We start from the raw sequence: 19,533 nt of genomic DNA, 5'->3' as shown, positions 1-19,533 counted from the left end.
TGCCATGCCAAGAGGTACTCGAACAAAGAGCCTTTCATTACCTTTCACAGGCCAGAGCCCTCAGGATTCGAAGGAGTCACCCCAGTCGTAGAAAACCCTTCACCAGTCTGCGCTTTCTTGAATCGAAAGTGGAACAGAAATCTCGCCTCAGCTTGTCCAGCCGTGTTGAACCAGTCAAGGTCTCCGCAAGAAGTCTCTCACGAAAATGGGGACAGGCTGAGGAGGAGAGAAAGAAGAAGCCAAGGACTGGGGGAAACGATGGGATGAGGTGAGGCTTCAATAGGCGGCACCCGAGAAAGGCGCAGTCCAGATCAGGTTTAGTAAGTAAATCACATGATATTGTTTATGTGTTTTGATTGGCCGAGGAAGTATAGGAACCTTTTTATAGCAAACAATGATTCTTTGTTCTCGTTTGCTGGCATAGATAGACCATACCGAGAAAGGACAATGGGGCTTTAGATTCAGCCTCCATGGATAAGTGAGAATGATGAAGTCAAGAGATTCAGACATCTCTATACGGGTGATCTCGGGAATCTGTGTAGACAAGTCGGTTTAGAGGTGTGTCCTGTGCTCTCGTAGATAACATACCGTTCATATTTCAATGTAACAAACTTGACCAAGTATCGTTTTTGCATCGATAAATTGAACTACTGATGACTAGGTAGTTATTTGTTTTGATAATTGCATGTAGTGTTGACGCCCTGGAAAGATCCGGGAACAACATGGCCCGGCTGAGTCATCTGCCAAGGAACCTTTCCGAACAGAAGTCGTTTGAACCTCCAACTTCACGGAAAGACGGATCAGACCTATTCTATTGAGAACCACCCCCTCATTCCTCATCTACACCCTCACTCAAGATGATGTCTCAGTCTCTCCGGGCCTCGGTGAGTGCTGCTTCATTTACAGTTGCCAATCTCGACCCTTGACTAACGCGAAAAGCAGCGCACCCTCTTCTCCCGTGCCTCTCGGGCTCAGGTCTCGGTCGCTCGCCGCACCTTCCTGACCTCCGCCGTCCGCCAGGGTACGTACTTTACCTGGGGACTATCTTCAATATGATCCAGATGTCCCTGCTATATCTATCAATCGCATCCTCGCTAACCCGCAACTCGCCGCAGCCGACCCCGTCCAGGACCTGTACCTCCGCGAGCTCAAGGCCTACAAGCCCACCCCCATCAAGGCCGGTGACGCCGAAGAGCACGTCCAAAAGTTCACCTCCCCCAAGGCCCCCAAGTCTCCCGAGGAGGCCAACCTTGCCAGCGAATTGTCCGCCTACGAGAGCCAGGAGGTCGAGGTCGAGGGCCAGGCCGCCGCTGGCGAGGCCGCCCCCGTCGAGGAGAGCTGGTTCGAGGAGGAAGAGGAGGCCCCCGCTGCCCACTAAATTCCTCTTTACTTTTCATTTAGCAAGGTCTGGGGAGATATGGGGGGAAGGCCGACTTTAAATGCCTGCGACGCAACTAATGTGGCCGCCTCTCGAGGTCCTGAAGCTTGTAAATTAGACCACATTTTTGAACGTTGAGACTTCTTTTTTTCCTTGATTCTCACCTTTTCTGTGTCTTTGTCCGGGATAGTACTCAAGAATAAACGTTTTCGGTCAGGAAGATTTGCGTGGGGTGGCTGGTGATACCAAAGACTTGTCTTTGGTAAGTGCAGCAGGTACACTTTAGACTAGGGTCATTCATGGGATCTTCAGCTTTTCAGTTGAGTGTGAAGAGCGGGCCTTGTAGTATTCAATATATTATTTCAAGAATAGTGGTGTACCAAACAGAAGATATCTAAATAGCTGAACTGCACGATTGAACTGTGTACACGGTACAGGCAGCACATGGAACCGAATCCTAACACCCCAAGTAGTCAACCATGATGATAAGAGCTGTGGGTAATCAATGCGGCATGTGTCCATCCAGACTAATCCACGAACTCAACCGTTAGTACGGAGTACAGAGTAGTTGGTAGATCGCTTGATATGCATAGGCAAGGTGAACCAAACAGATAGCTTGGTTGGAACATGACATGGGACTGCTGGGTTACAAATTGTGATCTGCATTGCTTAAGCAGGCTTATTGTCATGCTCATGCAATAAGTCGTCCGGTAATCCAGAAGTATATGCGGAGTATTGATGTTCATATAAGAAAAGTATTGGTACTAATTATTGGATCTACTGCTGCAACCGATACCTCGTAGATCAACATGTAACGAACACACCGGAAGTTCATGAAAGTATTGCAATTGATCTGATATATCAAATTACTACATTCTCCAAACTGAACACCTATCAGATCCAATCATTGTTTTCCCGTAGAATTTGATATCAACTTCCCTGGAGGGATCAACCGGGGTGGCTGGCAAAGCAAAAGCCAAAGTTCAATAAAACAAGACTATTCAAGTACTATTGCACTATGATCGTATACTCACTCCACCCGAAGCCACTGTTGTTCAACTTGGGTCCTGATTTTCCCAGCAGGGGGCGCAATGAAAACATTGGTCGCCAAGAGCTTGTGCAATGTGATTCATGGTGTGCCAACAGGGCATTCATCCCCGGGAACTCTTAGATACGTCCAGAAAAATATAAAGTATGGCACCTGCGGATATATCGCCATTCATAAGGCTATATCTGTACTCCGTAAGGTGATATACTTTGTAAGCATCTTATCACTCATCCCCCCTGCAGGACAAATTATGACAGGTAGTGGAACTAGCCCCATCCTTTGGAAACCGATTTGAGCCTGATCCAGATGTCGCGTGGAAAGCAATGTTTTTTTTCTTTCTTTTTTTTTCTTTCTTTTTTTTAACAGTCCATATAAATCATGGGGAAACATCACAGAATTTGTAAAAGAATGTGACAATAATAGGGAATTAGGGTTAATGTTAATGATGCCATCGGAACACAGGGCATTCTAACATTCCATAGCCAAGAATGAAATACGAGAGATCTGTACCGATGTACAGCTGTCATAGCCCACTCGGTGAATTCTACCCTATTATGTTCCGGAGAGGATGCGATTGGCCCTATCGCGTGTAAAGAAAGACCTTGCAATTGGGGCTGAACAGCCCTGGAGAGAGCCCAATGTCTTGACAAATCAGACTTGCTGCATGGCAGTGCATGCGGAGACCATGGACTCGAGCTGACACCGTGAGACTGTTTAGTATTACGCGATCATGATGGCTACAGAAACAAGAAGAAGAAGAAGAAGAAGAAGAAGAAGAGATCCGTGGAAGAATAAAGTGGAGTAAAAGAGAAAAATAGGTCTTGGATGTCTCAACTAAAGGGGGACTGATTTTAATAAGATAATAAGATAAAATTAGATATAGTACATTGCTCGTATAATCGATATAATCGAGAATAAATAATAAGATACATGAAATCAGTTTAAAAATGCCCAGATGTATCGAGTTAATTGAAAAGAAATGACCAAATAATCAAAATAATCAAAATAGATAATGTACGGAGTAGACTTTTGAGGATATTTCCCCCTGGAAACCATTTGGATTTCTTTTTTTTCCTTTTCCTTCTTCTTACTCTCTCTCCCTCACTTCCTCTTGATATTATTTCCCCCCCCCCCCCCACACCCTCTTTCCCGGACCCTTGTGCAGACGCCCTTGGGGGAGATTCCCCCGCCGATCACTTTCTGAATCAGAGTGGCGCCCTTTCTAAGCGGCTGCATAGACGATCTATCCACCCCCGAAACTCCGTTATTCCTGGCCTCAATCTTATTGTTTTGTCTCTCTACTTCTCCCTCTTGCTCCCTAATTTCCTCTAAAAGTCGGCATTTCAGCATTGTGATTGTGCTTTGTTTGCCTTTCCCCAGATGCAGCGCGCCTGATAACTACGACCCGGAATCTCCTGGTGCACAGAGGAGCTGGTCTCTTCTACGCTCGGAATCTCAGAATCCTGAGGTTTAAGGGGAAATGACCAATAAATCCCCTTAATACCCGATCTACCCCCCCATTTTACCCTCTAGACAATGTCTTCGCCATCCTCCGAGACGAACGATGACCAGAACCCCGAGCTCTCTCGTGCCGCCAGCTATACCGATCTTCCCAGTCAAACCGCAACAGAACCCGTCTTAAGGCGTACATTTTCTGATTATGCTGTTCCAACTTTGGCAGAATCACCGACAAAGGAAACCGTGGCTGCGGGGAAGGACATTCTCCGCCGAACCTCTCTTCGGTCCAAGGACAAGTCAAAGCCAGCCCCCGTCTCTCGTTTCACATTATCGTCATCGGAGGATTTAAAGGATGCAGATTCACATGTGCCCGAAACCAGGGCACCAGAACCCGCTGTGAGGCCATCCAAGAGCCGGTCAATGTCTGGAAGGATAGTCAGCCTTGCGAGGAAACCATGGGGCTCTTCCTCCCGATCTCCGTCCCCGTCAGCGAAGAGATCTAAACAGCAAGATTCTCAATCCCCAACTCGATTCGGCAGTCGAAAAACAGAAGATGATCAGTCACAACCCTCCCGCAGACGAACAATCCTTTACAAACGCCCGCGCCGGCCAATGCTGGCTGTTGTAGCCAAGGGCCCCGAGGATAACCCCGACTCTCCGAACAGTCCTTCTGGCAATTCGCTACGACACCGGTCCTCATTCGAAAAATTCACAGCATCACTCTCCGTTTCGACCCCGGTCTTACCCCCTATGCCCAAGGGAGCCGCAGAAACTGCTGCGGCATATGCAAATTCTGGCACCGATCATACACGGAAAAAGGACGAGCTTTGGGGAATCTTCCGTGGCCTTGAGGCGGATTTCCAAAAGTATGTGCAATTATCTTAGCCATTCGCACTTATAATTACTGACTAGAGAACAGGTTTCAAGCCAAATCTAGCTCGTTGAAAGCCAACGTCATCCGTACCTCGCTTCTCCCTTTTCTCAGCCGTCATCACCTCCACACATCATGCAAGAATCTAAGACCAGAAGATCTGGATCGTCGAGTCAATATTCTCAACAAATGGTGGATTGGAATGTTGGAAATGCTCAATGGCAAGCATAACCAGTCGATCTCGGGAACCGATAGGCCAGTGTTCCTAGAAGCCATCGTGGGAATCATGGCTCGCCCGGAATGGCGCATCCCCTTCCCCATGGCCCAGAATGGCAGTGGGCCTACAGAATCATTGAAGTATGCGTCAACTTCTGTGTCGGAAACATCGGATGGGTCAGGCTCCTCGGGTTCGGATTTCCTGGTTGAATCGATTCATCACAACATCCGAAACGTTTTTATCCAAAACCTGCTCTCTCAGATGGCATTCGTGGTCGAACGAATGTCTATGCGACACGCACCAGCTAGTTTGGTCGCATTTTGCGGCAAGGTTTGCGCATATGCGTTTTTCTTCTGTCCTGGGGTGCCCGAGATCCTGGTTCGGCTGTGGAGCACGCCTCCCAATACATTCCGACGAATCTTGTCAGAATCGGCCGGGTCACGCACTGGAAATATGCGTGCATGCACGCAAGAACTCGCTCTGTGCTTTCCACCCGCTCTCCGTCCCCTAGCGTTTCACTCACCAGCACCTCTATTGCGATATCTACGCCAGAACCCCGAGCTTCCCTTGAACACAACTCCTATTAATTGGAACCGCCCGTGGATCGCACGATGGGCCGGGCGTGACACGGACCTCTTTTTCGTCTTCGTGAAATACATTCACATTCTGTATGCCGAGTATTTGCCCCCAGGAACTGAAAAGGCGAAACGGATATTGGCGCCTGGGTTGTTGATAGTTCATGCGCAACTCCTGCTTGTTCTGGAGGACACGATATACAAGCAATCGGCACAACAAGGGTCCGACAACCCGCACACAGCTGCTGCAATCACCTTTGATGACTTTATCGAGTCGCCGGATGCTTCTGCCTCCACTCAACATCTTAGAAGTGGCAGCAACACCCATCGGTCGATGGCAGAGAATCGTCTGATCATCCTTCTCCGTGACCTCCTCTCTGAATCGTCTGTGGAACCGAATCGTGCTCGATTACTGTTTGCCGAATCATTTTGTGGTATAATCAAAGCTGCAGCGCAGAAAATGTCTCTATTTGATCATAACGCATGCTTTTTGTTGTGTGACTTCCTCGAGGAGGTAATTCCAATCATCACGCGTTACGCCCAGTCGATTGAAACGGAATTGTTTGATTGGGGCTTTTGGCTCGACGTTTGTCGGCAAATGATGCAGAGCCACAATTCGCTCACCGAGGTGCGAGTGTTTTCTTTCCTCTTCTGCATCTGGGGTACCTGGACTGCTACAGAAGAAAGAAAAGCATCTATCTGTCTGGATTTCTTGTTGCATGAGCGGGTATTCTACCATTACTTCAATCACTGGAGTCCAATGGTCCGAGCCTATTTCCATCGTTTGTTGTGTTGGAGGGTCGGGCGCTTTAATACCGAGCCCTCATCGCTTGACTCCAACGTCTATGAACTTCTTTCGGATCGACTCTTACGAGTCTGGGAGTACTATGTCGGGTTCCAATCTAAGGCCGAAGAAGATATGACAGCTCCTTTGTCCTCTGCTCCTTGTACACCAGCTCCAGGACGAAGAATCATCATTATCCGTTGCGAAAACCAACTGTCTCCTGTCAATCTTTTCGTCAGTTTCGACCGAGTCGTTCCACCCGTTCCTTCAGACCAACTCACGTCACACCGTCGAACCGGATCTTCCGACTCCAACGGCTCAGATGGTCAACCAGCTAAAAAACGGTGGGGAATACTCAAGGCTATGTTTGGCAGCTCTTCCAACACTCGTTCCGCCGATGGCGTCAGCAGCAGCAGCAGTTCTGATGACTCCGAGAATAGCGCATCAGATCCAACAATGACTGCTGATAGCAAATGTATGGATGAACACGAACAAACTCCGACCACCAGTATGGAAGAAATAATCCGCCCCAAAGCTCCCCATCAGCCATTCTTTTTCAAATTCTCACTGGAATGGATGGATCGCCCGCAATGGCCCACCAAAAACAAACGTCTTTTCACCCCTTGTCTCCCTGTCGCATCCCAATTGCACGTCGAGCATCGGCGTTCTCCCGACAAGTCGGATTATGACACAGCATCAGAGAATCCGGGCCAGTCCGACTTGGAGAATGATGAACAAGAACCAAACACCCTCACCACCGACCAAGATACCCCCACACAGCCTACCTTAGATACCTGGCCACGAACACCTACAACCAAGAACTCCCCTTTACCTGAACTTCCTTCCCAGCCTTCTTACGACCATCTTGTGCCTAGCAAATATGCGGGCCGTGCCCTTGCGGAGTGGGCACACATTGTCTCCGAGTGCGATAGCTTTTTCGCCCGTCGTCGTGACGAGGGCGTCCCCTCTGATCGCATGGTGGAAACCCCAACCCTAGGGGTTGAAAGCTTCCGCAAATAAACACAATTCAACATGACTGAAACCCCCCCTCGGCAACACAGATCAATTATAGACTCCCCATGTTCAAGCAGATGTCCGCTTTGGGATGTTTCGGGGTTATTCCTCTTTTTGTTTCTTCTTATTTCACAACACTGTGCATGGCGGATCTGGAGCATAGGGAATCGGCGTTCAATTAGGCTTGTTTTGTTCTTTCAAGGATTTCTCATTTCGTGTACTAAGAACAAAACACGCAATAATCATAGTAAGACATCATTCTACTTGAACTGGATCAAAACTGCCATCCGCTGCAGTAAAAACATACACATAATCTTTTTTTATGTAACCACCTTCGAAGTGATCTCCCCTCTCTCACTCTAAATCTGCTTTTGCTGCTCAGCCTCCTTCTCCTGAGCAAGCTGCTTGTTCAGCAAATACAGTAAAGCCCCCTGTACATCCTCCCTACCCATAAAAACCTCAACAAGCCTCACCCCGGATCCATTTTGAATCCGTTCATCAGCCAATACATCCTTCAACTCGCCACAAGTCCTCGCCGTAAAAGTATTATTTGCCGCATGCTCTTCATCAGCCCCGAAATAGTTCAGCGCCTGCGCATGTCTCCAGAACGGCACATCGTTGTACACCTGTTTGCGCCCGTGGATCACCCGTTCAATGGTATACCCGTCGTTATTGATGATAAAAATGATAATGTTCAGTTTCTCGCGGATCATCACACTGATTTCCTGCGCCGTCATCTGCAGACTCCCGTCGCCGATGAACAAAATCGTTTGGCTCTTGCTTTCTGTGCCTTTATTGTGCTCACGCTGCGCTAGCGCTGTGCCTAATGTTGCCGGGAGCATAAATCCAATCGAGAGCCAGGTCACTGCGCCGAAGATACGAGATTTCGCTGGGAGTTTGAAGTTCCGGCCGCCATGCGCGGCGGTGCCTGTCTCGGTGAGAATTATGTCGCCCTCGCGGAAGAGCGGGTTCACCAAGCGATAAAAGTTGTCTTGGGCGAGAGGGTCTGTGTTTTGGATGTTCGCCAATGTGATTTCTTGTTTCGGGGGTCCGGTGGCCTGGACTAGGCGTGTAGAGTCGAGATTCTGGAGCAGGTTCGATAGAATGTTGCGGGCGGAGAGGTCGCGATAGGTATCGTTCTCGATTTGAACGGTGCTGCCCGAGAAGGTAATTGCCACTGCGGGCTTGGGGATTGAAGTGTAGAAATAGGTGTTGGTATCGCTGTTGTGGGGTCCGAATGTCAGGATCAGATCTGCTTCCTCGAAGTACTGTTGCGCTGGCTTGTCGCCAAAGGCTGCTGCGTAGAGTCCGTACACATTTGGCAGCTGCTCGTTGACTAGGCCCTTTCCGTACACGGTTGTCCATGTGGGCCAGTTGGTTGCTTTGATCAGAGCATCGAGCTGGTCGACAATACCGAGACCTGTGCTTTCTCCGTCCACGAAGATGAATGGACGCTTGGCGCTGTACACTCTCTCCAAGATGCGAGCCAATACCTGGGGCTCTTCGATTGGGCTCGGTGGCTGTGGAATGCAGATCTTCGTTTCCAAATTTGTAGCTGACACCAACACGTCGGGCATATCATCGGGGAATTCGAGGTAGACCGGGCGGTTGTGGACCAATGCCTGGCGTAGGACATAGTCGATCCTTTCCGGTGCTGTGGTGGCGTCTTCTAGCCTCACTTGAGCTGCAGTGACATGCTTCGACATGTTTGCGAAGCGACGATAGTCACCATCTGAGAAAGTGTGGTGCATAAACGTGCGCGCGCTCTGAAGCGGGCGCGGTGGGGTTCCAACAATGTGTAACACAGGTGTGTTCTCGGCGTAGGCGCCTGCAATACCGTTGATAGCGGACAGCTCACCAACGCCGTATGTGGTGATCAGAGCAGACAGGCCTTTAATGCGACCATATCCATCTGCCGCGTAGGCGGCATTGAGTTCATTGCAATTGCCCACCCAGTGGAGGCCGGCCGGAGTAACAAAATCCAATAGGCGAAGGTTGTAGTCACCAGGAACGCCGAACATGGAGTCGACGCCCAGCTGGCGCAACCGAGTGAACAGATAGTCTGCGAGTTTTATATCTTGAGTCATGATGAATGTAGTATTCGAGTTGGAGAAGAAGAATGGCTAGTATTTATAGATGGATGGATCCCCGCATCTTATCTCGCCGATACGCCGATTCTCCGACACTCCGATCTCGCCGTTGTTCGCCGTTGTTCGCCGACTTCACTCTTTTTGTCTCCACTGGCGGGCGAAACTCCGCCAGACCAGCCATGTCGCGTCTGGCAGCTTGTGAAGCCTGTAGGAAGGCTAAACTGGCATGCGACCATCAGCTGCCCGTTTGCACCCGCTGCAGCGCCAGTAAAGGGATTTGCATCTACAGGACCACGCCCTTTAAGCGGAAAAGAGTCGAGAAGCAAAGGTCAGTTTCATACTTGCCTGGACTGCATTCGAATTAGCTAATTGTATTTTTGTAGCCTTGGTTCACCAGATGAATCGCCATCATTTAATCCAAGACGTAATCCGTACCCAAACCCTGGGTATCTTGGATCGTCCAGCCATGCGGCTATATTCAAGCACATCACTCCGGATGGAGACCATGGCCCCGGTGGCCATCAAGCAGCACCAGAGGATCTGCACTCAGATTTATTTGGGGACAACCATCTGGTCCTACAAGGCGCAGATATCCTCAAACACCTCTTGACGACATACAAATTGTCCGCCATGAAAGATCTAGTCATGTTCTGGCTGGCTAAAGGAGCTAACCTGGCTCTAGCAGAGCCATTTGTTGACCAATGTGCTCAGAGCGTGAGCCAATTGTTCACTTATCACGACGACAACTGGCATCTAGTCTATGCAAGACGTCTCTTGCAGAACTCGGCCCAGCCACTGCACTTTAATGATACTTCTGACCTGGCTGGTTTCTCGGCTCAATTCCTAGATCACAATTCTCGTTGGGAGACATTAGGAATATTTTTTGCAGCTGTCAGTCGAGCGACAATTGACATTGCATTCTTCCCGTCTCTATATACTACCGAGCAAGAGCAGTACACACTCCGAAGACTGTGCACCAAACTTTGTGACTTCGCATTGGAGATATCCCTCTCTCTAGATTGCCTGAATGATTTACAACTGATCATGCAATACGAGAATTTTATTGTCCATTCCTACGTGGATGGAGATCAGAGTAAGACACCAGCCATCCATTTCAATTTACTACCTCTACTTGGCCATATATTAACCTCTTAAAGGCTACCATTCCTGGCGCAAACTAGGCGATGCAATATCCTCCACATTTGCCCTAGGCTACCATGAGAACATCGAAATAAAACCAGGACTCCCACCATTCCTCAAAGAACTGCGCAAAACAGCCTTTGCGCGCATCTACTCGGCAGATAAAAACATAGCAATATTCCTCGGCCGCCCACCACGAATGAACAAACGCTTCTGTCACTTTCAGATCCCATCCTGTCAGAACGCAGAAGAAGGTTCAGCAGACTGGACCCCAGACGCGGAACCCGGGTACCGGGCTGATACGCGGTGGTCTGCGCTGTGCGCATCGCTGAAGGAGGAGGTCTGGGAGCTTCTTCAGGACAAGCATGATCCATCATGTGTGCAACGAGCAAGGTATTCAAAAAATCAATGCCCGCGCCGAATATCTCAATGGAAACCATGGCTAATCAAGAAATGGCATAGCGTGATACAATGCCAAGCAGAGACGCAGTGGCAGCACCTGCCAGCCCACTTCCGACTCGAGAGTAGTCTGAAGAAATGTACGCAAGGACCCTTCGAGCGAGACTTTGTCGCCGGTGTACGGCTGCACCACTTACATGTACTATTCTTGCTCCGTCTTTTACTTCTTAAATCACCAACCGAGCCCGATCTGCCGATCATCGAGACGGCTGGTCAGATGCTTACGCTGGTTGTGGAGATTATTCTGCTGCGGGATCAGCTCACTAATTCCGGGACGGGTCTTATTTGGAAGGTATGTATGGAATTGGCTTGATGTTTACATACCATACTCTGCCTATAAAACCCCCCAAGTTCAAAGCATTCAACTAATATACATATCAACTAGGTCGCATACTACGGTCTCCCGGCTGCAGGGATAATGCTTCTGGCCATGTTAAAACAGCACATGCCACGAGCGCACCGGACACGGTCGTTACAAGATCTCAGTGTGTTTGTAGCGGAGGTGCAGATCGGGACGATTGTCAAACCCGGGGATCCGAATTACGCATTGCTTTCTAAGGCTACGCGGACTATACAGCGTTTTCTAGACTCGACTCATTCGGACCCGGCGCAGCCTCTGCCTGAAGTGGCCGGGGTGGAGGGGAATGATGAGTGGGCTGCATTGTTGAGTCAAGATTTATGGGATTTCGAGGCTGGGTTTTGGCAGAGTTTGGCCGATCATCCGTCTTTGTTGGCGATTGAGCCTTCTTTGCCTCCTGTTTAATTTGATGGGATTGTGATGTTGTATGATACCCATGATTGAGTACTATTTGGACAAGGCTAGAAGAGGGCTGTTCATTTGAGGTCATATACCCATACAATATGAAAAACGATAATTTAGACTGGACTATATATTTTCGCCTATACTGGCCCTAAGGTCTACATCGACTCTGTAAGCGCTAGTTCTTTCACAGGCTTATATTGGAATATTATGCTCTCTGGTCGCGTGACATGTCTATCCTCTGCCCCTCTGCTTCTGAGCTTGGGACCCTCATCATGTTAATAATCCTAGTTCGTATTTGCTATCAAAATGCGACTTGATCTGAGTTACGATGAAATTTGTACAAAATTTGACCGGCTTATCTCGAATGGCATCATCAATTATCAGCCCAATGAGCCAATTCTTGTGGTGGACGGCGGCATGACCGTACGTTCTCACCGCATGATTCTCTCCAGCACCCCCTAATGAGCGTCCAGTTTTCTTTTCACCTGGTTGAATCTCTCAAAACAAAGCCCCAGGCCCAAGATGCCCCTGAAACCAAATCAAGCTTGACAGATGGAGCCAATACACAACCCATGTCCTTCGGGCCAGGCAGCGATATAGCAAATGATCACCCTGACATTTGCATCACCACAGTCAATGAGACGCATTATCTCGTCATCAACAAATTTCCCGTCTTCCGCCCCATGCTGTTATTGCTGACCGTGGACTCCTATCGTCGGCAACACGAGCGTCTTGTTCTTGAAGACCTAGAAGCTGCGTGGGGTGCGATCTATGGATTAAAGGAAGAACATTATGTTTTCTTTAATTGTACACTTCTAGCTGGGTCAAGTAGGGAGCATAAACACTTGCAAGTTATTCCAGCGCCCGGGAAGCGTGAAGGGTACGATGAAGCATTCAAGTTATTTCCAGACGATGATACGACACCGAAGACGGGACCTTCTTTTGTACATTTTCTACAAAGATTCGAGGACTTGCCCGAGGGATGTGTGAGGAATGGTGAACACCTGCTGGAGATTTACCAGCGTCTATTACAGCAAGCAAGAGACGCGCTAGTGCTACCGACAGCAGTCGTCCCTTGCCCCCACAACTTCGTCCTCACGAGGAGATGGATGATGGTTATTCCTCGACGGGCAAAGGAATTCCACGGTATCACGGCAAATGCGCCCGGAATGATGGGATCCATCTATATCTGGAATCATGACCAACTGGATGCATGGAAAGAGATTGGTCCAATGAAGGCCCTGGCAGAATTAGGGCTGCCAAGGGAGAACTGATGTTGAATTGACAGATTTTATGCTTGGTCGATATACTTAGACCAGTGATAGAATGAATAATAGCAAAATATTTCCTGAAAAACGAGGGACTACCCTAAGGGCGGAGCAGTCGAAGTGAGCAAGGCAAACCATGTGGACTGGCAAGTTTCGAGGAACCCTCTTTAAAGCTAGATACGAAATGTGATATATCCCCATATGAACGCCGGTCCCTCAGGACAAGGATGAGAAGCTAGATACATTCAAGAAAAGCGGAAATGACGCGACTAATAGAACCGATAGAAGAACGATCTGCTGAGTCCCGTATGAGCTCAAGACATGCGTGGTATATGATGGGCATGAAAGAGGTTTCCAAAATGCAGGCATAGAGGTATCCCGACAACCGTGGCAGGTGTCGGGCTGTACAGTGCTCGTTTAGAACGTGACAAAAGAACCAATCCAACAAGTGTGGATGAAGGATGGCTTGAGAAGAACAACAAATAGGAAAAGGGCCGAAAGGTAGAATACATTAGTGGAGCAGCTTGTCGCTGGCGTGGTGGATAGTGTTGGCGACGCGGTCGATCCAATATTGGGTCAATGTCCAATTCCCTGTGTTGATGCTGTCGCGGATAGCAGGGAAAATCGAGGCGTCGTAGCCAGACCACAGCTCTGGTCCAAAGACAACGTGTCGGAATTGTGTGCGGTTGGGGATCTGTACAAGTCGTTAGCTAGGGGGCGAGCAATGGTTCAAACAGAACGTCAACTTACACCTCCGCCTTCTTCCAAGTCAAGTAGATTTGTATCAAAGGCAGCCATTCGAGCATTATGGTTTACCCGCTGGACGGCCATGATATTGCTTTCATACCCGCCCATGCCCCACACGGTATCGTGCCAGATTTTGTTCCAGGACTGGAATGTAACAGCGCTGGCTTTCATCTCGGTCGCAGCCTTGAACATAGGTTCCATGTCCACCTCGGCCTTCTTGGATTTAGCAAAGTTGTCCAAGTCCTTGACCCATCCGCCAATGGAGTCGCCGTAGACTTCCAGGTCAAATGGCAACATGGGGTTCTCCGAAAGGTCAAGGAGGAGAAGCCCCCAGAATTGAGCCAGGATTTTATGGTATTGGAAATCGGGGTCTGCAAATTTAACCATCCAGTCATACGTTTCATAGCAGCTGTGGTATGGATAGGGCTCGCCCTCAAATCCGAAGTCAATGCTCGAGGTACCAGCAATATCCTGGAACGCAACATAATCACTTCCAGCGCCAAGTGGGGTGATCTTTGAGCCCTTTTTATCCCAAAGGTCTTTTAGTGTCGCGTTCGCATAGGGGTCTGAAATACGACCCAGAACTTGCAACACGGTGCGCTCAAAAACGGGTGACGCAGACACACGGAAATCGGGCCCTGCAACGCCCACATCGACATTTAGGTAGGCAAACGCATTCGCACGGAGATCATCGACCTCCTTTTCGACATGTTCTGTTGAGCCGATCAAATTGTATTCCTCTCCGTCCCAACTGACAAATTCAATGGTGCGAAGCGGCCGCCATCCGTAGGTGAGCAATTCGCCAAAGGCTCGTACAACCTCTAGGAAAGTAGCTGTGCCACTTCCAGGGTCAACACTTCCCATGCACCATGAATCTCGGTGGTTGCCAACAATAATCTTCTTATCACGCTCGTCCATTCCGTTGATCCTGCCGTGGATGTTGTAGATAGGTTGACGCTCTACTTCATCTTGCAGGTTCATCAGATGAACGACCGGTGAGTCCTGATTACCAGTCCACCATTCTTGTACATCAGGAACACCGCCCACCCAAGCGTCTGGTACTTTGGAGCCGTGGCCTTTGAGGCCCTGCAAAAGTATCTGTGCATCGCGCCAAGCGAGTGGGAGACTAGGAATCTTGGGTAGACCAGCGCTCTCCTCGGGAGATAAACGGTGATTTTCTCCCGGCGTGGATGCCCATCCGGGGCTGAGAACATCGCCAACTATCTGCGACATCATACTGACACCGCCCCTTTGCACGCCATCGCTTGGCATGTACCGCCCTTCGGGGAAGGCCGGGCCTTTGCGAAATCCGTCCTGAGAGGGGTCAGAGTAGATGATACAGCCGGCAGCCCCGGCCAATTCAGCAGCCTTGATTTTTAATGCGCGGTCGGATTCAGTCCCATAGTAACGGACCAAGGCAATGGAGCCATCGAGTGAAACTCCTGCGTCTGCGAGCAGCTTGAAATCTTCCCGAGATCCGAAGTTAGCATACACTAGATGCCCGGTGATATTGCCGGATTTTGAATGCCCATGAAAGATCAGGTCCTTGGCGTTGTCCTCTTCAAGTTTCGCCTCCCAAGCTAGACTGGGTGGATCGATAATTGCGACTCTCCTCCCGTCCTTGCGTGGATAGTTGAGGTAGACCTGGAATTCCTCCCGCGACACTTCATCGAAACCTGCCTTCTGGAACTCTTGTTCGATCAATTTTGATAGCGCAAAGCTACCTTCCGTGCCAGCTACGTGGGTGTAGTTGGTGACTCGTCGTAAGTTTTCAGCGATATTGGTCTCGTTGATGTGACCTTGGATGAAGTTCTCGACGGAGGCGGCGCTATAGGACTGACCCATGGCCATGCGGCTGTTGATATTGAAGACATCTGCGATGAAGAACACATACACTAGGGTGACCACCAGTAAAAGAGCGAACACTCGGAGAAGCATGATGCACCCTTGGTCTTTTAAGCGTGCCCTCGTGTCACTGAGGTTTATCGTGAAGCGGAAACTGGGCATATATCGTTGGAAGGGTCGTTGTATAGCGGACAGGGTACGACTCAGACTCGATAGCTGCTTGGAAAAACGATGTCGTAGAGGGGCGTTTCTGCCGGTTAAGGAGGCCGATGCCGAATCATCCACGTCCATTTGATCAAGCTCCCGTCGTAGTTCCTCCACCGACTCTCGGTCAGAGTGTGAGGTCAATGATTCCAGATCATCGAGGCTGGAGCGTGCTGATTCCACGGTTGGTGGATGGTAGCCGCGGGTGGAGGCATGATCGCGACCGAGTAGCCCTTGTCGTTCAACATCTGTTCCATCGCCCAGATCGGATCGAGAGGAGGAGGGCTGGCCGGTGGCTTCGGCGTAGGAAGGGATGGGGACAGCCTGATAATCAAACTTCTCGTCGCCCATTGTGGGAGATACGGGGCTCCGGTGAGCTGTAACAAGGGTGTAACGCGGGTGCGGAGATCCGGGGGATCATGATCTGTATGAAAAAGGGAAATGAGCGACGTCCGACATCATATGCCGATAAATGAGTATGTCCAGAATCCGATGGAGTTGTATAGGAGAGAGACAGGAACAGGAGATAGGCAGACGCCCCGGAGTGAGAGTGACCCACGCTTGGCAACTTCGGTACTGCATTACACATCATGGCAATTAAGACATCCATGGATTTGATGTAGTAACATCTGTTTTATGGTAATGCCAGGATTAGGATATTAGTAGAATATGTATTCTTGTTAGTCGAGATATATTGTCCTTTCTCTTTTTATATATAAATATATCAAACCTCGGAAATGCAGTGTCATGCAGATGGTTCTCCATTATGCTACATACCCCATCCACGTCAAAGACAAAGATTAGTGGGTAGTATTATAGAATAATACAAAACGAAGGAAGAGTGAGCATTGAAACTCCGAAAGTTTGGAATATTAGCAAAGCCGAATACAATAGAGAAGCAGCTTTCAGGCTAAATATCCCGACTTCCGAAGTGATGCCACTTGACCATCCTGATATGGCCCAAAGTTGCTCCATTGCTCCATTGCTCCACTAAATTCGAGAACGAAGAAGAACCTCGGGAAAGGTATGCTATTAAAGATATTAGAAGATCTCAAAAAGGAAATGTTGAACGAAGAGAATTGGGTGGAGACAGATCGATAAGATGGCAGACTCAGTTCTACACCGTAGCTTAGATGTTGAGGGTTTTTTTTTTTTTGTATTAAAAGCCACGTAGCCGAGTATAACACAGAGGTATATATCCATTTGCTGTTTATTATTTATTGTTTGCTATTTACTATTTAATGCATTGAAGTGTGGAAGTAGTGGTTAGTTATAGTGGTTTAACTACCGTAGTTAGTTAGCGGTGAGTGCACCTCCAGGGCTGTTATATACACTTCAGAGTATAGCTTCACCCATGCATAGTACACACTAACTCCTATACATATAATCCCTAGGTAATTATCCGGCCCAAAGGAACTGTAACCAAAAAGTAATCCAAAGTAATTAAAAAAACAGGGTAGATCTCCCCACTTGGAATAAAAAAGAGAAAAAAGGAAAAAAGAAAAAAAAAATAATAATAATAAGTGGTGACAGATCGTACACGGTAGAACCGAGTACACAGGAACTCCTTTTCATTCTTATATCAATTGCCTTCTCTTCGAGCTTCTTTCTCTTTTCTTTACCTTCACCTTAATCTTCTTCAGCTCCTTCGTCTCCTTCATCTCCTTCATCTCCCTTCACCCTCACCTTGTGTTTCCCCTAAAAAAAAAGTTGCCCCTCCATACCCCCACCATGGCTGCTCGTCCCCAAAACATTGGTATCAAGGCCATTGAGGTCTACTTCCCTACTCAGGTGAGTGTTCCATGTGTATATTATCACCTAAGATCTATACTGATTTGTCAATTGCAGTGTGTCGACCAGGTTGAACTCGAGAAGTACGATGGCGTCGCTGCTGGAAAGTACACCATCGGTCTCGGACAGACCAAGATGAGCTTCTGTGATGACCGTGAGGGTATGTACACCGGCAAATTCCAATGGAGATCAGGACCAATCAGCTAATCTTACCCGGCAGACATCTACTCCATGACCCTCACCGTCCTCTCCTCCCTCATGAACAAATACAACATCGACCCCAAGTCCGTTGGAAGACTCGAGGTTGGCACTGAGACCCTTTTGGACAAGTCCAAGTCCGTCAAGTCCGTTCTCATGCAGCTTTTCGCTCCTCACGGAAACACCAACATTGAGGGTGTCGACAACGTCAACGCCTGCTACGGTGGTACCAACGCCGTCTTCAACAGCATCAACTGGCTCGAGTCCTCCGCCTGGGATGGCCGTGATGCCGTTGTGGTCTGCGGTGATATTGCCCTGTACGCCGCCGGTGCTGCCCGCCCTACTGGTGGTGCTGGTTGCGTCGCCATGGTCATTGGCCCCGATGCTCCTATCGTCTTCGAGCCCGGTCTCCGTGCCTCCTACCTCACCCACGCCTATGATTTCTACAAGCCTGACCTCACCAGCGAGTACCCCGTTGTCGATGGTCACTACTCCCTTCGTTGCTACACCGAGGCTGTCGATGCCTGCTACAAGGCCTACGACGCCCGTGAGAAGACCCTGAAGGCCCAGACCAACGGTGCCAACGGTGCCACCGACGAGTCCCTGTCCCCTCTGGACCGTTTCGACTACATCTTGTTCCACGCCCCTACTTGCAAGCTCGTCCAGAAGTCCTACGCTCGTATGCTCTACAATGATTTCCTGGCCAACCCCTCCCACCCCGCCTTCGCCGAGGTTGCCCCCGAGCTCCGCGACTTGGACTACGAGAAGTCTCTCACCGACAAGGTTGTTGAGAAGACCTTCATGGGTCTGACCAAGAAGCGTTTCGCCGAGCGTGTCAACCCCGGTCTCCAGGTCGCCACCCAGTGTGGTAACATGTACACTGCCACCGTTTACGGCGGTTTGGCCAGTCTGCTCAGCAACGTCGCTTTCGACCCCAAGGAATCCAAGCGCATTGGTCTCTTCAGCTACGGTTCCGGCCTTGCCAGCTCCATGTTCAGCGCCAAGATTGTTGGCGATGTCTCTAGCATGGTTGAGAAGCTTGACCTCCAGAACCGCCTCAATGCCCGCACTATCCTTGAGCCTGCTGCGTATGATGCCATGTGCAAGCTCCGTGAGCACGCCCACCTGAAGAAGGACTTCAAGCCCACTGGTAACACCGAGACTATTGGATCCGGTGTCTACTACCTGACTGAGGTGGATGACATGTTCCGCCGCAAGTACGAGATCAAGGCTTAAAGTTTCTTTGATGTTCTGCGATTGCCTTTACCGTTCGATGTGTTGTTTAGACGGTTCAGAGAGATTCCCCCGAGCGTTTTGAATGTTTTGTCAAGGTGCATAGACCACAGGAAGGACCTATTTTTTCGGCCTTTTGTTTTTCGTTTTTCTTTTCTTTTTACTCTTTTCGGTTGGGTGTTTTTAATCATTTCGACCCACATGCAATGAATGTCATGAAATAATTAAAAGACAATTAATGAGATGAATTTCTAAATAACTCCTCTTGTGTACTCCGTACCTAAAAAGTCGATATTAACTACATACAAATGTACACTAAGAACACCAAGAACAGTGAAACACCCCCAGGGGTCAATGCGCAGTTATGTGTTGATCATCCCGATCTGACCTCAACCTCTTTCGAGATACTTAGAATGTATGTCTCTTGCATGAACTCCCCCATCAACTGCA

General features: G+C 49.0%; 7 protein-coding genes across 7 annotated transcripts; 5 read left to right on the top strand and 2 right to left on the bottom strand.

Moving 5' to 3' along the window:
* Positions 1–857: 857 nt before the first annotated feature.
* On the top strand, positions 858–1,378 carry N7455_002297 (ATP synthase subunit H; the record flags this gene model as incomplete). Its single annotated transcript, XM_040951786.1, has 3 exons — positions 858–884; positions 943–1,021; positions 1,116–1,378. The coding sequence occupies 3 exons, from the start codon at positions 858–860 to the stop codon at positions 1,376–1,378; spliced, it is 369 nt and encodes a 122-aa protein (XP_040817860.1).
* Positions 1,379–3,962: 2,584 nt separating this feature from the next.
* On the top strand, positions 3,963–7,351 carry N7455_002296 (DUF1765 domain-containing protein; the record flags this gene model as incomplete). The annotated part of the gene is made up of 2 exons (XM_040951267.2): positions 3,963–4,750; positions 4,804–7,351. The coding sequence occupies 2 exons, from the start codon at positions 3,963–3,965 to the stop codon at positions 7,349–7,351; spliced, it is 3,336 nt and encodes a 1,111-aa protein (XP_040817807.2).
* Positions 7,352–7,704: 353 nt separating this feature from the next.
* N7455_002295 (alpha-keto acid decarboxylase family protein) lies at positions 7,705–9,432 on the bottom strand (the record flags this gene model as incomplete). The annotated part of the gene is made up of 1 exon (XM_040951090.2): positions 7,705–9,432. One exon carries the CDS (start codon positions 9,430–9,432, stop codon positions 7,705–7,707), a length of 1,728 nt encoding a protein of 575 aa, XP_040817974.1.
* Positions 9,433–9,614: 182 nt separating this feature from the next.
* On the top strand, positions 9,615–11,797 carry N7455_002294 (uncharacterized protein; the record flags this gene model as incomplete). Its single annotated transcript, XM_065604251.1, has 4 exons — positions 9,615–9,763; positions 9,819–10,528; positions 10,593–11,326; positions 11,420–11,797. 4 exons carry the CDS (start codon positions 9,615–9,617, stop codon positions 11,795–11,797), a joined length of 1,971 nt encoding a protein of 656 aa, XP_065462742.1.
* A 306-nt stretch (positions 11,798–12,103) lies between these two features.
* N7455_002293 (putative phosphorylase) lies at positions 12,104–13,071 on the top strand (the record flags this gene model as incomplete). The annotated part of the gene is made up of 2 exons (XM_065604250.1): positions 12,104–12,220; positions 12,271–13,071. 2 exons carry the CDS (start codon positions 12,104–12,106, stop codon positions 13,069–13,071), a joined length of 918 nt encoding a protein of 305 aa, XP_065462741.1.
* Positions 13,072–13,576: 505 nt separating this feature from the next.
* Positions 13,577–16,212, bottom strand: N7455_002292 (M28 family metallopeptidase; the record flags this gene model as incomplete). Its single annotated transcript, XM_040952024.2, has 2 exons — positions 13,577–13,759; positions 13,816–16,212. 2 exons carry the CDS (start codon positions 16,210–16,212, stop codon positions 13,577–13,579), a joined length of 2,580 nt encoding a protein of 859 aa, XP_040818412.2.
* A 1,380-nt stretch (positions 16,213–17,592) lies between these two features.
* erg13 (hydroxymethylglutaryl-CoA synthase) lies at positions 17,593–19,086 on the top strand (the record flags this gene model as incomplete). The annotated part of the gene is made up of 3 exons (XM_040951529.2): positions 17,593–17,652; positions 17,710–17,812; positions 17,873–19,086. The coding sequence occupies 3 exons, from the start codon at positions 17,593–17,595 to the stop codon at positions 19,084–19,086; spliced, it is 1,377 nt and encodes a 458-aa protein (XP_040818391.1).
* Positions 19,087–19,533: the final 447 nt, after the last annotated feature.

The sequence above is a fragment of the Penicillium solitum genome (assembly GCF_028829755.1).
Source record: "Penicillium solitum strain IBT 25940 chromosome Unknown utg000001l_segment0_segment0, whole genome shotgun sequence".
Lineage (NCBI taxonomy): Eukaryota > Fungi > Ascomycota > Eurotiomycetes > Eurotiales > Aspergillaceae > Penicillium > Penicillium solitum.
Note: the sequence above shows the minus strand (reverse complement) of the source record. Positions and strands in the feature narration are given on the sequence as shown.